General features: G+C 35.6%; 1 protein-coding gene across 1 annotated transcript; it reads right to left on the bottom strand.

Annotated features, from left to right (window-relative positions):
• Window positions 1-11387: 11387 nt before the first annotated feature.
• Window positions 11388-13911, bottom strand: LOC144974178 (distal membrane-arm assembly complex protein 2-like). Its single transcript, XM_078917095.1, has 2 exons — window positions 13704-13911; window positions 11388-11601 (listed from the first exon to the last, which is right to left on the bottom strand). Exons 1-2 carry the CDS (start codon window positions 13807-13809, stop codon window positions 11453-11455), a joined length of 255 nt encoding a protein of 84 aa, XP_078773221.1. The 5' UTR covers window positions 13810-13911; the 3' UTR covers window positions 11388-11452.
• Window positions 13912-14953: the final 1042 nt, after the last annotated feature.

Here is a 14953-nt window from a genome sequence, read left to right as displayed (position 1 = left end):
TTCCAGATAAAGAACGGAACAAGTGTGTATGAAAGGAAGACATTTGAGTTGCCCCAGTTTTCTGGCAAACTTGTGAAATACGTGTCTTTCTAGATAAAGAACGGAACAAGTGTGTATGAAAGGAAGAAACTTAAGTTGCTCTATTTTATTTTTTTTGTCCTCGTCGACACCGTTATAAATCGAATGGTAACAAGTATATTTACCCCCCACCCCCACCCCCACCCCCACCCCCAACCAAATGAACAAATAGATAAAACCAAAAACTAGAGGTGCCTAAATGAGCCAATGAAATGGAGAGAAAGATAAAGTGAGTAAATGTGACTCATATATAAGGGAACAACACAACGCAAACAACGTTTCGGCCCTTGGCCTTCGTCAGGAGACAAACAGGAAAACAAATAATTTTACAAAATGTCACATTTTGTTATATTTTGTAGCATTACATATTTGTGTTTTGTTATTTGTCTCCTGATGAAGGCCAAGGGCCGAAACGTTGTTTGTTTTGTGTTGTTCCCTTATATATGAGTCACATTTAATCACGTTATCTTTCTCTCCGAATAAATAAAAGGAATGTATAAAAATATCATTAGGGTTACGATAGTTCATTTATACAGATCTATCGCTTCAACGTAAATGTATAGAATTTAACCTCAGATGAAGTCCAATTTTGTTTTTTGATTTTTGTTTGTTTTTTTGGGTTTTTTTTTTTTTGTTTTTTTTTTCTTGTATTGTTTTTTTTTGGGGGGGGGGGGGTTGCGGAGGGGGTGGAGGGATGGTTTGCATGCCCCCTGTCCACCTGGCAGTGACGGGGTAACTGGGTCTGTTAAATCCTGCGGAAAGTACTGTGTATAGACTAGCGTTCTATCTAGAGGGTATAAATAACAAAAACATTTTCGTTTATTCATCTTAACAACGCCACTACCACATTATTATCTCATTCGTATGTAGTGTTTCATTTATCCTGTTTTGTTGATAAAGGGGAAATCCGAAACGTCCATTCTATCTATTCTCGTATATTAAATTGAAGCGTACATTTAATTTCATATTGTTATTTATTTCTTCAAGCTTCGAGCAGCACCATTGACATTATATAGAGGGTAGCAATCAAATTATATTATTCGATCCATGCTATAGATAGTATGCGCTTGGCTAAGAAGTTCATACATTGCCATCCGGAAGTATAACGGACCGACACACAAACTATGTGTAATCATGAACGCTTATAGTCTGGATAATACCGTTCAGTGAGTATTACTCATAAACGCGGATGGCAAAAAACAATAACAAAGACTAGAATGACGTCAACTTCATTCTCTCTATAGAAAGCGAGGGAAACTCTAGCTCTATGGGCCTCATGGCTCTTGTTATGTAGTATTTGATAATAGGTATCTTATGACCTTCACGTGATCTTTTTCCAAGATTGAGCCAAGGATTGATAACAACTTGGTTCCTACTTATGGGCCGAAAGCTGAGCTCATATCGGTTCCAAGTATGGTAAATCCTTCCTTATATTACTCCGTTCTGGCTTTCAGCCATCGATGGGCCCCATACTATGTCCGCAGTGCTTCTATCTCTTATAAACCCGGTTTGTGATTGTGAGAGATATTCCTCTACCTTTTTTCTAATTCTATTGAGCGTGATTGTGCTTAAAACTTTTCTTAGCGTGGTCTAAAACGATTGGTCGCAAATTTTCCAAAGGGCCTTTCTTTTTATTTGGTTTGTTTAGCAGAATGAGTTTTCCACTTTCAAGATTGAGAACTTTTTTTTGTCTTAAAGATCTTATTATACATATCAGCTAGTATTTGCCTGCCTTCGTCGTCAAGACATTTTAGTTCTTCTGCTCTAACACCATCTAGACCTAGCAACCTGTTGTTATTGAGCTTTTGTATGGATTCACTTATTTCTTGGGGCGCTATAGGCGTTTCAAGCTCTGGATTGGTAGACTGGAATGGTTCCACTTCTTGAACACCCTTGTATTTCTGAGTGTAGTACACGCTTATAGTGGTTATAATTTCTTTATCATTACATAAAGTCTTATTACATTTATATTTGATTATAAGTCTATTATGTGTTTTCTGTTTGATTGTATTCACCGCCTTGAACATGTTCATACTATCACTCGTACTATTTATTTCTGTCCCAATCTCATCTATTTTCTTTTTGTGATTATCTATTGATTGAGATTTAATTGTATGCACGATTTCATTTCTTTTCTCTCCATTTTGTTCTTCGCATCCGTATTTGGGCAACTGTTGATATCAAGTCTCAGTTGTTTTTGCTGCTGTGATAAGTCATGCAGTAAAGGACAGTAATCTTGTTTTTGTGTACTACTTCTCTCAGTGTTGTTTCCCTGCTCATCGGCACGCTTTAAACAAGATGTTGTTGAAATTCAGCTGGATTAGAGGCATCCTTTAAATTCTTTGACGAAAGATTCGACGCGAGTGTGTTTCTGAAATTATTTTTGACTAGGTCATCTCTTAAACTGCTGAAGTCTTTGATCGATTTTCTATTTTGTTTGTAATACTTGTGCCTTGGCTTATTCCATTTTCTGTTGGCCTGAACTTTGAAACTACGAGTCTATGGTCTGTGGATGTCTGCATTCCTGCATGTTCGTGAATCACTGAGAATGCGTTTGTAATGGTCCGAAAGTATGATAAAGTCTATCTGATTGTAAGTATTAATAATCTTATCATTAGAATTGTTCCCCGTTCCTTGCATGCCATGTAGTAATATAGCGGGAAGGGTGTTTAAAGGGATGCAACGTCCCAAAAATAGCATGATGTAACACCAATTGGTTTTTAACCATTTCACTTTCGTACTTCAAAAACACGTCTTTAAAAATTTGGCCAGAAAACTCGTCCTTCAAATAATAGCCGATTTAGATGACCTCCCAACAACTCTTAAACCTGGGACTTTGCAAAGCCTTCCTTCAATCCCAGATTTGAGAGGTTTTTTGTAAGATAAGGGTTATTCAAATCGATCGATATTGGAAGGACGAGTTTTCTGGCCAAATTTGTAAATAATGTTTATTTCCTGAGTACGGCAGTAAACTGGTTACATGTGCTACGCGTCCTGAATCTGCAGTATTTCTTTACATTCAGTCGTTTATGTTTTGAGACCGAAATGCACTTATTTGCAGGTCTGATAACCCAATTCGTTATGGGCCCATGGTTGTAATGAAAATCTCATTTAAAAAACGCAAAATATTGTCCATTACAACAATCTTAACCTACGCCCATAAGTGGGTTCGGATGTCAAACCTGCATACATATACACATCGCTTGAGACCAAACAATAGAAAGTAACAAAAAACAATGTTGTTGTTTGTAATAGAGAATTTATCCACGTAGAAAAAGGCAGATTTAATACAACCTTATGGAACAACAGTGAGAAAATTCACGGAATTTTACAGTAAGTACAAACTTACATACACATAATATAATACATTTGAAATAGCCATATACATACATTTTTTAAAGTTTCAAACAATAAATTTACCACATGAAGGCATGAAATAATAAGATACGACATTCTATATTTATATTATCATTGTCTCAGTAGCCAGTTGTAGCGGTTTAATGCCGCAAACTTATAAAAACCAACTATCTTTTTCCATATTTCTTTTTTAGATTTGGCCAATTTTTTTCCACTTAAAATGTCAATGAATATAGACGACCCTGAACTTGTCAGAAATTCTTCAACCTGAGACTGCCCTGATGTGACAAGAGCATCAGATCAGAATGTGACAAATATAAAACTGGAAATCGTTTGATTAGATAATCACATTTAGTACAGGGAATGGTTATAATTGACGTGTACGTATATACAGGTCAGATAACCCACATTCTTGCTTATGGCCTCATTGGTGTAAACAGAAATACTCTCAAACCAAATGGAAATATTAAGTAATCTCCATTCTTTAATTTGTTGTGTTGGAAACAATGGGTTGAATTTGTAAACATGACTAGCGTGTCAGATCAATTATAATAGTGATTATGATAAAAACAACAGTCAAGATATTAAGAACGATACTAATACTAATAATAATAATAATAATAATAATAATAATAATAATAATAATAATAATAATAATAATAATAATAATAATAATAATAATATATAATAATCATAATCATAATAATAATAATCATAATCATAATCATAATAATACTAATCTTAATAATAATAATAATAATAATAATAATAATAATAATAATAATAATAATAATAATAATAATAATAATAATAATAATAATAATAATAATGACAACAATAATAATCATAATAACAATAAAAATAATGATAATCATAATGAAAATAATAAAATATCCAAACTTCAAAACAAACCCAAAAAAAAAAACCCCCAGCAAAGCACAAGCAGTCAGAAACCGATCGAGCATCGATATCTTCACACAATCATATGACACATTACTCACTACATACTTATAACTTGGCAGGTTTTCTTTTCAATCACAAGAACTATTCATTTGACGTGCAAAACCCCCTCTACATCCACCCTCACCCTAGATAATGAATTCCATTATTTAGCTGTGATTTCTTCGTGGCCGTGAAATTAACTATAATTTCGTGCGGCTATGTGGTCTAGTGGTATGACACTCACTTTCGGATCGGAAGGTCATGGGTTCGAGCCTCGCGCTCGGCGCATAATTGAGTCTTTAAAAAAGGCTCTTTAGTCACATTCTCTCACCGTACTCAGGTGTAAAATGAGTACCTGGCCCTTTACAGCATTGTATTTGTCCGAAAAATTGTATTATCGCCTGACAGGCGTCATGTCTCGTCCTACATATTAAATGTTGCTGTTGACCAGGGACCCCTTTGAGCACATTTAGTGGATATTGCTCTATATAAAACTCATTTTTTTAAAAGTAATTTATTTCAAAGGACGAACTGCATGCTTAAGTGTTGTGGTGTCGACCTCATCATCATTCGTTGTTCACAAAATATGCTCAAGATTAAAAGAGGTTAATATACGCACTGTTGTAGTACAGTCACAAAATATGTTTTATTCTAATACTAATGATAGTTTTTTGATCAACGTGCGATTATTTGCAGGTCTGATAACCCAATTCCTTATGGGCGCATTGTTGTAATGGAATATTTTTTTTAATGAGGCAAAATATTGTCCATTACAACAATGTTAAACTAGGCCCGTAAGTGTGGGCCATGAGGAATTCCATCACGAATTGGGTTATCAGACCTGCAGATAGGTGCACGTTTCGTATCTGCCACATGGGATACGTGTAGCGGGATGCGTGATACCTATGACTTGCTAAACCTCTGAATTCTAAGTACACGTCGAATTAGGTACAATTAAGATTAACGAAATAGAAAAAGAGTTAAATAAACAGTTGAAACTGAAATAACACGACGATCAAGAAATGACAAATACAACAACGATAAAATATTTATGATAAATTTGATACATCATCATTCATTTTTAAAAAAATGATATTGACATATTATTTAAAACAGGACATGATAATATACATAATATACATAATACCGCCAAACTCGAAAAAAAATATTTGGCCAGAAAACTAGCAGGTTAATAAATATCTACTGAATCAATTAAAACGACCCTCTCCTTGTCAAAAACGTCAAGTAAGAACGTCTTAAATGAAATCTCAGGTTTGACAGTTTTCGACAAGATGAGGGTCATTTATATCGATGGATATTTGGAGGACGAGTTTCCTGGCCAAACTTTTTTTAAATGATTGGATTGTTTGTTTTGTTTGGGTTTTGTTTGTTTCTTCAAATACGGCAGAATATTTAATTTTATAGGTATTTCTCTTGTTACTTTATACAAGTTTTTACAATTATATATCATTATGAGGTCAAATGGAATAAGAGAAAATAACAACACAGATTCGACCCGCTTTATATATATAGATGGAAAGAACATGACGCCACTCAGCTCTGTTAAGTTATTTATAGACAGCCTGTTAGTGATTAGTTGTCATTACGTGTGATCATTGTCAAACCGTAAACGTTAAAGGTTATACACAGTTTTGTGAGTTGGTATATGCTTAATTTGACTGGCGGATGATACGAGTATTTTACCTAAACGCATAGCGTCGATATGTGAAGACAAGTAAGATAGGGTTGGTGATAGTCTTCCTGTACATTATAATAATATTATATTATATCTATATTTATATACAAGTCTGACAGGCGAGCGGAATAGGGAACAATAGTCTGATGTCAAAACACTGGTTTCAAACTCCTTGAAATCAGTGGACACACACACACACACACACACACACACACACACACACCTTTTGTAACCAAGATTCTGGTTTCATAGTAACCGTTATTCATTTTTTAACCTATATAATTACTGGTCGTAAATATAGATTATCCATATCTATATCCTCGCTCTTTTGCATCATCATCATCATCATCATTGCCTTTTTCACCCTGGGTCAGGGTATAGGCCAAAGACAAACAGTTTCCATCCTTCTCTATCCTGAGCTAACTTTTTTTTTTTATCTCATTCCATGTCTTACCACTTCTCTGTCATAAATTCTGTCATTCCAGAAACTCTTCGGTCGCCCAAGCTAAAAAAAAAAAGGATTCGGTTTGTCCGTCTACATTTTTTTCACGCCTCGTAATTAATAATAGGAATTTGCCTATACGACCTGCTACAAATTTGGTTATCCCATTAGATGATTCAATAATATGTGAACTCTTCATTGTGGGTCCTCCATAGGACTGGTTACACACTCCCAGGGAATTTTGAACCGGAAGAGAAGAAGGTGTCGCGTCACTCACGACTTCTGCTTCCTATTACGGGCTTATTTCAACATTTTTGGAATGGACGACACGTTACGTGTTGGTTTGAGAGTATTTTCATTGCAACAAAGAGGCCATAACAATTTGAGTCGGTTTGTAGTCGTTATCTGAACTCTGATTTGTGAAGTTTTTTGATCTAGCGGTATGACTTTTACCTTAAAATTGTAGGTCTAAGGTTGAAATCCCGCTAAAATATTGAGTCTTTATTCCCATTCTGTCATCGTACTAAGATAAAAATAAGTTCATGTTAGCCGCTGTTAAAAATTCATTATAAATAATAGCACCTTACAAACGTCACGTTACACCTTACACGTTCAGTCAATGTTGTTGTAAGCTTGGGACGGGCCCCTTTGTAAAACATATTGCGCACATTTAGCGGATAAAAAAGTCGTCCTTCAGAGCCATTCGGCCTATGTAGCCGGAGTTTATCCCGGTTTCTATAGAATGAAACTGACAATAGCAACTGCCTGCTATCCTTTGGATGGGACGCTAGTCTATCGTAAAGTACTTTCCGCCAAATCTAAGAGACTCAGCTACCCAATCACTGCTAGGTGGACAGAGGGGGGGGGGTCAGAAAAAAATCTCGACTGCACCCGGGATCGACCTCGGTCCCTTTGCGTGTGAAGAGCGCTCTACCAACTGAGCTATCGGGACCACATTTAGCGGATAATACACTTTAATATGAAAACATCTAGTCTAATCATATATCATAAAGTATTTATTGATCCGCCAACACAATTGACCACTTCCTCGCAAGGTCTCATTTTTTGAAGGATGAGTTTTCTGGAAAACTTGTGAAATACGTGTTTTTCTAGATAAAGAAATGAACAAGTATGTATGAAAGGAAGACATTTGAGTTGCTCCAATTTGTTGTTTTCATCCGCGTCCTCTCGTGTTCAATGTATGTGTTGTTTGATGCAAGCGAGGGTTCACAGCGTAAAACGCGTACCCTTGTGAAGAATAATATAGGTATTAAAATTGTCACAACTATCGGGAGCCTCTGTGGTGTAATGGTAGCACGTCTGACCGGTAATCAGAAAGTCTGAGGTTCGATCCCCAGTCGAGGTCGACTGATTTTTTGGGGGGATGTTTGTATTTTTTTTCTTGTATTTTTCTTTCTTGCTTTGTCTGGCACATTTCATACACACTAGCTCAGTTCTTTATCTTACACCGGTGCCTGCTCAATAATTTCTTGATTAATTGGATTGAATAGTCTGATGTCACGTCGCCCAGCAACGGCGGCTATCGTTGTTCTAAACAAAGAAAATGGGTTCTTTTTATTCTTCATGCTGGCTAGAACTTTTCATATGTCTTGTGATCAGAATGTGTAAAAGTCAAATCATGATCAGATTTATAATGGGTTTTTTTTCTCTGGATACGCTTTTATGCTCGTCGGAGAAATATTTCATAAGGGCGTCCGCCATTGTTCCGATAGTTTAGAGCCAGTTACTAAGTTACCATGCGTCATTACGAGGGAAGTGACGTTACGACTGTTGAAACGTATTTGTCTTTCCCGAGTACGACAGTGGAGTGGCTAATACGTCATATAGCTGGGTTTCGGTATGCTTAACTTAGATCATTAGAATGGGAAAGGTTTGAACAAGTAATATTATAATATGATAAATTCTGGTAATGAGATCACTGCTGATATGTGTGGAATGATGAGGGTGGTGATTATGGTGGTACGGGGATAACGATAAATAACAACGATGATGATGGTGATGATGATGATGATGATGATGATGATGATGATGATGATGATGATGATGGTGGTGGTGGTGGTGATGATGGTAGGGGTGGTGGTGATGATGATGATGATGATAATAATAATAATAATAATAATGATAATTATATAGCACAGCCATAATGATTATTTTATTAATAATTGTGACGACGCTCATGATAATAATAATATAAATAATAATATAATAATAATAATAATAATAATAATAATAATAATAATAATAATAATAAAAATAATAATATAATAATAATGATAATAATAACAATGATAATAATAACAATGATAATATAATAATAATAATAATAATATAATAATAATAATAATAATAATAATAATAATAATAATAATAACTCTTCTTTATACCCCTTCCTTCCCCGCACTCGTGTCCTCTTGTGTAATCATCATTAAGATATAAATAATAGATTGACGTTACTCCCACCACGCGTGCAATATACAACGATGTAGCTCGGGCGTTGGAGTATAGTCCACTGGTCATGATGTTCTCCCTTTATACTTAACTATGATGTTCTTCTTACTTTATACTATGAGTCTCCTTTATGATTCGATGTTCTCATGCAAGTATACATACTTGACGGTGGTTCTGAGTGGTGGTGGTAGTGGTGATGATGGTGGTGGTGATGATGGTGGTGGTGATGATGATGGTGGTGATGATGATAGCGGTGGTAATGATGATGATGATGATGATGATGATGATGATGATGATGATGATGATAACGATAATGGTTATGACGATGATGATATGATGATGAAGATTATCATTATTATTATTATTATTATTATTATTATTATATTATTATTATTATTATTATTATTATTATTATTATTATTATTATTATTATTATTATCTTTATTATTATTATTATTATTATTATTATTATTAACATTATTATTATTATTATTATTATTACTATCATTATTGATAAAATAACCAAATTGGTAACCTCAATGAGCAGTTTCTAAATTCCAATGATTAATTAATTAATACGTACATTAATTGCAACCGGAAATGAAATGTTATTTTCATTTCATCTCTCAGATAACACGAGTAGATAAGTTGGCAATCGGGTTGTTTAAAGGTAAAAAAAATTGACTGTAAATATTCAATTAATATTCCTATAATAATTGGAGAGTTGCCCTGGAATTCCAAGTAGCTAACTCTGTAACAAATTGCCATTTTGGCGAATAGTTACACATAACATACACATCAGAGGAATTCACACTTGTTTCTACTTTGAGTTCCGCATTCCGATGGTATTATATTGTTTATAACAAGAAATGAAGTGAGTAGGAAAGTGCCAGAAAACAACAGAGAATATAAACTTCGCCGCGGCATTGGGGACTCGAACCCACGACCTTAGTGGTATGACGACAACTACTCACTTCATTTCTTGTTATTATCAACATAAGTGCCTGCTCCACTCACTTTTCTGAATTAATATAATATTGTTTTCCTTGTTATATCACAAGTTGTTACGAGAGTATAATATTATATTTTAACGTATACCAATGCTGATTGATAAACATCTCAAAATGTATGTAGGAAGCAGTGGTAGACAAATCAGAGAGAATGATATTTAAAAAAAAAAACTATCCCCTCCCCCAAGCCACAAACAAATCTGGCTTTCTCGTCTGAGGCTATGTGGTCTTGTGGTTTGACTCGAACCCAGCAGCTTCCGATCCGAAAGCACTAGACCACATAGCCGCACTCTATTCTAGAGAATTCTACATAATGCGACAAAATAACCTTCTTTCCATTTGAGCCAGAAAATGGGTTATTTTTTACTTCATAATATTGATATAGTGGTGCTAGTTGCTATGTGGTCTAGAGGTGTGACACTCGCTTTCGGATCGTAAGGTCCTGGGTTCGTGTCTCGCTCGGCGCATAGTTAAGTCCGTGGAAAATGCTCTTTATTCACATTCTCCCACCGTACTCAGGTGTAAAATTTGTACCGGGCCGTTAGCAGCGTTATTTCTGTCTGAAAAAAAAATTCTATTATCGCCTAATAGGCGTTATCGTATCTCATTCTACATGTTTACGTACTGTTGTTGGTCAGGGACTCCTTATAAAGGGCTTTGAGCACGTTTAGTGGATATTGGGCTATAGGCTGTAAAAGCTCAAGATCCTCAGGTCTGAGTTTCGATCTCCAGTCGAGGCAGGCTGAGTCTTTTTTTTTTTTTTTTTTTGGGGGGGGGGGCGGGACGGGGGGAGTGGGGGGGGGGGGAGGGGAGGGAATTTCTTATTCTTGTATTTCTCTCTCTCTCTCTCTCTCTCTCTCTCTCTATATATATATATATATATATATATATATATATATATATCATTCTCTCTCTTCTCTCTCTCTCTCTCTCTCTCTCTCTCTCTTCTCTCTCTCTCTCTCTCTCTCTCTTTCTTTCTTTCTCTCTCTCTGCTTTGTCTGACACTATTTCATACACGCATTTTAACATCTTTATCTTACACCAGTACCTTCTACCTAATTTGTCTGACCCTGTTTCATACACATATTTTCAGATGTTTATCTGACACCAGTGCCTGCTCCGTAATCTGTCACTTTAATATTTATGGCGATTGTAATGCTTATGAAATATCTCGTTTTAAATTTCTAGTTCCTGCTGTGTTAAGATAACCATCACTCACCCCCCCCCCCCCCCACCTCCCCTCTTCCCCTCTTTCTTCCAACTGCAATCAGGACGCTTATTCATCTTTAACTAATAGTCCAGATCTGATGCCGTAAGAGCTGCTATGTAGAAATTACCCCCTCCCCCCCCCCCCCGCCACCACAACCTCCACCCCAATCCCCACCCCCTCCACTCCAAATAGTGAGATCACAATGCGTATCAAGCAAGGGCTGAAGTAGATCGATGAACCACCGAATTTTATTCGATAATCCAAGTGTTGGGAAGATTGTCCTTGAGGTATCTGGTCACGGCGGGAGTGGCCCCTGGGCAGTTGGTCAGTTCGAGATCATTCAATCGTTGCAGGTGTCTCAGTCCGTACAGACCGTTACTGGTCAATCGGCGACATCCTGTGGACGGAAACGAAGATTGAATATGTAATAATGATGATGATGATAATAATAATAATAATAATAATAATAATAATAATAATAATAATAATAATAATAATAATAATAATAATAATAATAGTAATAATAATAATAATAATAATAATAATAATAATAATAATAATAATAATAATAATAATAATAATAATAATAATAGCAATACTGATAATAATAACAATAATAATAATAATAAATATAATCTCAATACATGACTAAAAATCATATTTTTGTAATGTATTTACTTTATGATTTCATTTGGGGTTTTTTAATTGTTTATGACTGAAGAAGGGTGTTGAGCCCGAAACGCGCCGTGTTTGAGATTTTTTGTTTTGTTTTGTTTTGTTTTGTTTTGTTTTTTTTTTTTATTTTGTTGTTTTTGTTGTGTTGTTTGTATGTTTGTTTTTTGTTTATTTGTTGTTGGTTTGTTGTTTTTTTGTTTTTTTTTTTGTTATCATTTTTTTTCTTTGGAAGCTGTTATATTTATATTGTTTATTACTTTTAACAGACCCCAGCTTTTAGCAGCTTAATATCCCTTTAAAGAAACTATGTATCTGAACCCAAATGAGAAGGTGGACATGAAAATGGGCTGGACACGTTAGGAAGAAAGAGGAGCAGCAGCATCTCTGTAAAATCCCTTGATTGGAACTTGTAAAGGAACCCGGGATGTTTGATGTCCAATACAAGTACAGGGGCAATAACTCTTTGAAGACATCAAGTCAGAAAATCTGGATATATAGGGAGGGTCTTTCGACCTCCCATGGTGGTTTATTATTACTAATAATAGATGATACGTGTATACCGCTTTTTCAACATTATAATATAATGCTCAATGCGCTTTACATTCTTATTTTTAAAAGTCATTTCTTGTACCAAAACGCACGGACTCACCCACGCACACACATATACACACACAATCTATACACACACATACACACACACACATACAGACACGTTCACACACATAAACACAAAAAACGCATACACATACACAATCCTCCAACACACACACATACACACATACACACATATAGACATACTCACTCGCAAAAACGCACACATACACACATACACACACATACAAACAATTTAATATTCACACCCCGTATCTGTTTTCCAGTTCCATGTTGCTCTCTGTTTCTAGATTTTTTCCTCATCCTGGTCCTGGCAAGAATCCTTGGCTAGCTGGGATCTTCTTCTTCTTCAAGTACCAAGTCTGTGCCAGACATCGGTGATCATGGTACGCCATTCATCTCTTTGATCAGATAACCTCAGAAAACTAATATTACTATTCTCTTTCTTTGTCACCCAGCTGTTCAAACTATTCAAATATGTTTTTCTTGGTCTACCTTTACTCTTTTTACCTTCTATCTTTCCTGTGAGAGCAAGATGTTCAATACATTTATGTCAATTTCGGTGTCCTAAAAATTGCATTTGTCTTTTTCTTATTGTACGAATTAATAGCCTTTTAGTTTCAGCTTGCTCTAATACTTCTTCATTAGTTTTCTTCTCTGTCCATGAGATTCTTAACATCCTTCTAAGAAACCACATTTCTGCTGCCTCCAGTTTCTTTCTAATGTCTTCTGGCTAGCTGGGATAAAGACCGTCAAATGTTTAGTACCTTTTTGGAGAGATGATGCTTTTCCCCCCTTGCAAATAATCTCTCTGTCACTGCTGTGTTCTGTTATAATTATTTGGTTTGAATTCTGTATGTTAAGGGATTCTGTCACGGGTTTGGATTTATTAAATAAGTTATTATTTATCGTACCAAATAACACACGAGCTTGCGAGTAAGGCGGATTTTGTTTGTTTGTTGTTGTTGTTGTTGTTGTTTGTTTGTTTGTTTGTTTTTTTTTTTTTGGATTTTGTTTTGTTTTGTTTTGTCTTCTTTGTTTTGTTTTGTTTTTGTTTATGGTTTTTTGGGGGGTTTTTTTTCTTGATTTTTTTTTGGGGGGGGGGGGGTGTTTGTTTTTTGTTTTTTTATCTATACATTTACTTTTTACCCTTCACTTTTACTATTATTCCTACACTATGTAATAGATATATTATCTACTTTAACAACCCACCTGCTACGGACAGAGCTCTGAGATTCCTCATAGAGAATATATGATGCAGACCAAAATCCCCGACCTGCGCACACCACCGTACGTAGAGCCTGAGGAGTGACGTCATAGTGGAGATGTAGCCAATCCCGATGTCCGTTAAATGACAGCACCTGGAAGATCCAAAAAGAAAAGGTCGGGTTAATCTTCAGTAATCTGACAAAAAAGGTTTAGTAGTCCTTCAGAGCCATTGGACCCTTGGCGCCGTAGTTTATCCCGGTTTCTATAGCGTGAAACGGACAATAGCAATTGTTTGCTATCCTTTCGATAGGACGCTAGTCTATCGCAAAGTACTTTCCGCCAGATCTAACAGACACAGCTACCCAATCACTGCTAGGTAGGCAGGGGAGGGAGGAGGGAGTTGGTTCAGAAAAAAATCTGGACTGCACCCGGGGTCGATCTCGGTCCCTTTGCTTGTGAAGCGTGTCCTCTACCAACTGAGCTTTCGGGGACCCTCACTTTGATAAAAGGACACATACAAAAAATTTGGCCAGAAAACTCTTTCTTTGTCTATCGAGCGATGAAAATGACCTTCACCTTGGTAATAGAAAAAAACAATTTTTCAAACATGAGTCTTGTGCAGCTATTATATGGTATGACACTCGCTTTCGGATCGGAAGAACCTGGGTTCGAGCGTGCCTCGCTCGACGCATAGTTGAGTCGAAAAAAGCTCTTTATTACGCACATTATATCACCGTACTCAGGTGTAAAATAAGTACCTGGCCGTTAAAACAGCGTTGTCTCTATCGACAAAAAAAATGTATTATCGCCTAACAGGCGTCATGTCTTGTTCTACATGTTACGCGTTGCTGTTGGTCTGGGATCCATTTGCAAAGCGCTTTACGCACTTTAAAGGTTATTGCGCTATATAAAAACTCAAGTTTGTTTTGTTTTTTGTTTGTTTTTTTTTTTGTTTTTGGGGGGTGGGGGTGGGGGGGGGGCTGTTTGTTTTTTTGTTTTATCCATTGTTTTTTTCTTTTTTGTTTGTTTGTTTTTTTTTGTTTGTTTTTTTTTTTTTTTTTTTTTTTTTTTTTTTTTTTTTTTTTTTTTGTTTATTTTTTGTTTTTTGTTTTTGTTGTTGTGTTTTTGTTTTTTTAGACTATTGTTATCGGTGTTGTAGAAATGCGTGTTGTTAAAAAAAAAAACAAATAACATTCAAATCTTCTTTGAAGGATAACGCAATAAGCAGTTCTTTAATAATTAATAGGTGAGAT

This window comes from Berghia stephanieae, chromosome 5 (genome assembly GCF_034508935.2).
Source record: "Berghia stephanieae isolate SIO BIC M18660-M18661 chromosome 5, UCSD_Bste_1.3, whole genome shotgun sequence".
Lineage (NCBI taxonomy): Eukaryota > Metazoa > Mollusca > Gastropoda > Nudibranchia > Aeolidiidae > Berghia > Berghia stephanieae.
The sequence above is the reverse complement of the archived record's forward strand: the minus strand, read 5'-3'. Positions and strand labels throughout refer to the sequence as shown.

Excerpts from the sequence above, each read along its gene's own strand:
- LOC144974178 (XM_078917095.1), bottom strand. The coding sequence starts at position 13,809 with ATGACGTCACTCCTCAGGCTCTACGTACGGTGGTGTGCGCAGGTCGGG. Across the intron at positions 11,602-13,703 it reads CAGAGCTCTGTCCGTAGCAG|GATGTCGCCGATTGACCAGT; the intron begins GTGGGTTGTTAA and ends TTCCGTCCACAG.